Source organism: Aplysia californica, unplaced genomic scaffold (genome assembly GCF_000002075.1).
Source record: "Aplysia californica isolate F4 #8 unplaced genomic scaffold, AplCal3.0 scaffold00106, whole genome shotgun sequence".
NCBI classification, from domain to species: domain Eukaryota; kingdom Metazoa; phylum Mollusca; class Gastropoda; order Aplysiida; family Aplysiidae; genus Aplysia; species Aplysia californica.
The window spans coordinates 849,291-852,217 of NW_004797376.1; the positions used below are offsets into that span (position 1 = coordinate 849,291).

General features: G+C 43.8%; 1 protein-coding gene across 1 annotated transcript in view; it reads right to left on the bottom strand.

The window, feature by feature from the left end:
• Nucleotides 1-2,927, bottom strand: part of LOC101861881 (alanine racemase) — a gene marked incomplete in the record, with an annotated part of 43,648 nt that overhangs the window by 1,987 nt on the left and 38,734 nt on the right. The window contains 1 exon segment of the mRNA XM_035969025.1: nucleotides 209-306. Coding sequence (XP_035824918.1) covers nucleotides 209-306 — 98 coding nt within the window.

The window sequence follows — 2,927 nt, forward strand, 5'->3', positions numbered from 1 at the left end:
CCCCCCCCAACGGAATCAAACTTGGGTCTTCTGCGAGAGACAGCGTGGTGCCTAACTACTTTACCACAAACGCCTTTGGCCCTTTCTCATTTGAGATAACCAAAATAAGTCCCTAAAAAGGCCGGAAGGGACATCTGCTTCTGTAAAACAAACACGTTAACAAAACAAACAAACAAACAGCAAACAAACGGACACTTTAAAAACAGACCTTGTTCGTCGGTGAGGCACCCTGAGCCGGAGAGAAGTCTGTTGTATCCGTCAGCGTAACCGAAACTGAACGTGGCTATCCATTCTGGTTTTTTTACCCTGAGAGGAAAACAAATTTTAAAGCTCAACATGCCGTTACCTTATAATTACAAAGTTCTATTTGGTATTTTTTGACTCCTTTGAATTACTACTTTCATGACGTCAGAAACTAAGTATTTTATCTGCTCTATAACAATCGTAAGATTGTTGGGAGTCATTACCAACATATTTAAAGAACTGCATTTGAAAAAGCTTGACACGTTGTGAAAGTCAAAATTGGTCACTTTAAGGACAAGGGGGCTATCCCGAAAAAAAGCTGTTTTGAGACAATCGAAGGTGAAGTTTTTGCCCCTTGTTCAGTCTCTTTAAAAGACAAGGATAGTTTTCTCTATAACCAAACAAATATAGACACCAGTGAAACCAAACTTCTCCTATAGGTAGGGCAATGCCCACTTAAGGTGCAGGTCAAGATTTTTGGAAACCCCCGAAATCTGGGTTAGACCGCTTGTCCTTAAAAGCGACCAATTTCTCAAAAACTATACACTGCGCAGACAAAACTTTGTAACTCTAGGCTCTAGGGTAGCGATGTGGCAAACCTTTCCCCAGCAAGGATTGGTCTCATCGGACATAGCAGAAGCCATAAGTCATTTTAACTTTTAATTCATCTGTTTCGCAAGGGAAATAATATTCTTCCCTGGCTATGCACCAGTCGTCGTCAGACATTGACGGACGAAGTTGTTATTATTATTATTATCATTATTATTATTATTAATATATGGTATGAAAGATCTAACTCACTTGGTGGTCCTAAAATTGATAAGAGTAGGCTTCGGCCTCCACTCAGGAAAAATTCAAAATTCTTACCAAACTGGATACATGTATGTTTAATGTGTCCCGGGCGCTCATATGACCTTATGAAGTTGCGAAGACCGTATAACACTTACAAAAAAAAGGGAAGAAAAAAAAAGCATAACTCTCCTTTCAACATAGTGAGGTCATTTAAGGAGCTGAACTATCTCCGATAATACCAAACCAATTGGGCTCAGAGCCTTAAAAGCGTCACCTCGCCCACAAAAAAACCCCAACCCCACCAACAACCCCCCCAAAAAAAACAAAAAACAACAACAACAAAACCCCCCACCACCACCACCTCAAACAACAATAACAAATGAATAAACAAAACGAGAAAAGAACAACACCTATAGCCCCATTTCTTCTATGCCCTGTTGAGGATTCGAACCTGGGCCGTCCACTCCATGGTCCAGCATGATACCAACTGACTTAACGGAGCAGCCTGACCTTATCCTTTAGCTCACTGAGGTCGCGCACTTTGCCCGCTTCAAGGCGCACTGTTTTGGGGTTCTTTAAGTAAGAAGCCCACCTTCATTATTTATACGGATATTTTTTTCAATTTTGGCCTTTTAACCTGAAACTTAGAAGGGCAGGCAACAAGGTGTGTAGTATAAAATATGCAAATTCGTGTTTCTGATCTGTGTATGGGGGTTCGAAATTAGCTGCAACACTGGGTTTGGCCTGTTGCTGATCCGACATGTGAGTCACGACACGGTGAAATCAGGCGATCGTCAGCTTTTAATCATGACGTGGAGTTGTTCGTATTATCTTAAAGCAAGCTCATTTGTATTGCTTTTGATTTAAGAAAATAATATTCATCTCTCTTGAATAGAAGTCGAGATAAAATACGAAAAAATGGCAGCTAAAGTTTGCTGATTTCCATAGATTGAGAGTTCTTGGAAAATGAAAGCTTGTTTTTTCTGTGCCTCTTTTAAAAAAAAGTAAAATCCACAAAGAAATGTATTTTTTATGGACATAAAAGGTGCTCAGCCAAACAAACAAAAAAACAAAACCAAAAAATTCGATTTAAAAAAAAAATTGCCCATCAGCCAAAAAAATTCTGGTTTCTTTGACTTCATTATTTTGACGAGAGCCTGATTTCACCCTGATGTCTCACCTATATGTCCGCTACGACCTTCAAGAGTTTCCACAGTAGACGGCACAAAGATGTGGGCCCCACATGGGCGCAAGCCGGGCTTCGATTTGGGCACCATCTGGTAATCCCACTAGTTGCCATGTGGTTTTTGATCATGGGCGATTGAAAGGGCCCATATGTGTCCGCCCATGTCCAGCCCATATCCAGCCCATGCCTAGCCCAGATGTAGGCCATATGTTTTTGACGAACCCACATGGGCCCCATGTCAGCCCCGCTCGTTTTTACACACAAGACACTGGCATTGCGTGGTATACAGCCGTTCCAAACAGAAACATGTGGTATGTTCAACTCTGCCCCACGCCTGGCCCGGGTGAAGCCTGCATGTTCCTGGCTAGCCCACATGGTCCCCATGTCCAGCCCACATGTTCTTGGCTAGCCCGCATGGTCTTTATATCCAGCCCACATGTTCCCCATGTCCAGCCCACATGTCCTCCATGTCCAGCCCATATGTTCCCCATGTCCAGCCCGTACGGTCCCCATGTTGAGCCCGTAGGTCCCCATGTGCAGCCCATATGTTCCCCATGTGCAGCCCATATGTTCCCCATGTCCAGACCACATGCCCCCGATGTCCAGCCCACATGTTCCCCATGTCCAGCCCATATGTTCCCCATGTCCAGCCCGCATGCCCCCCATGTCCAGCCCGTATGCCCCCCATGTCCAGCCCACATGTTCC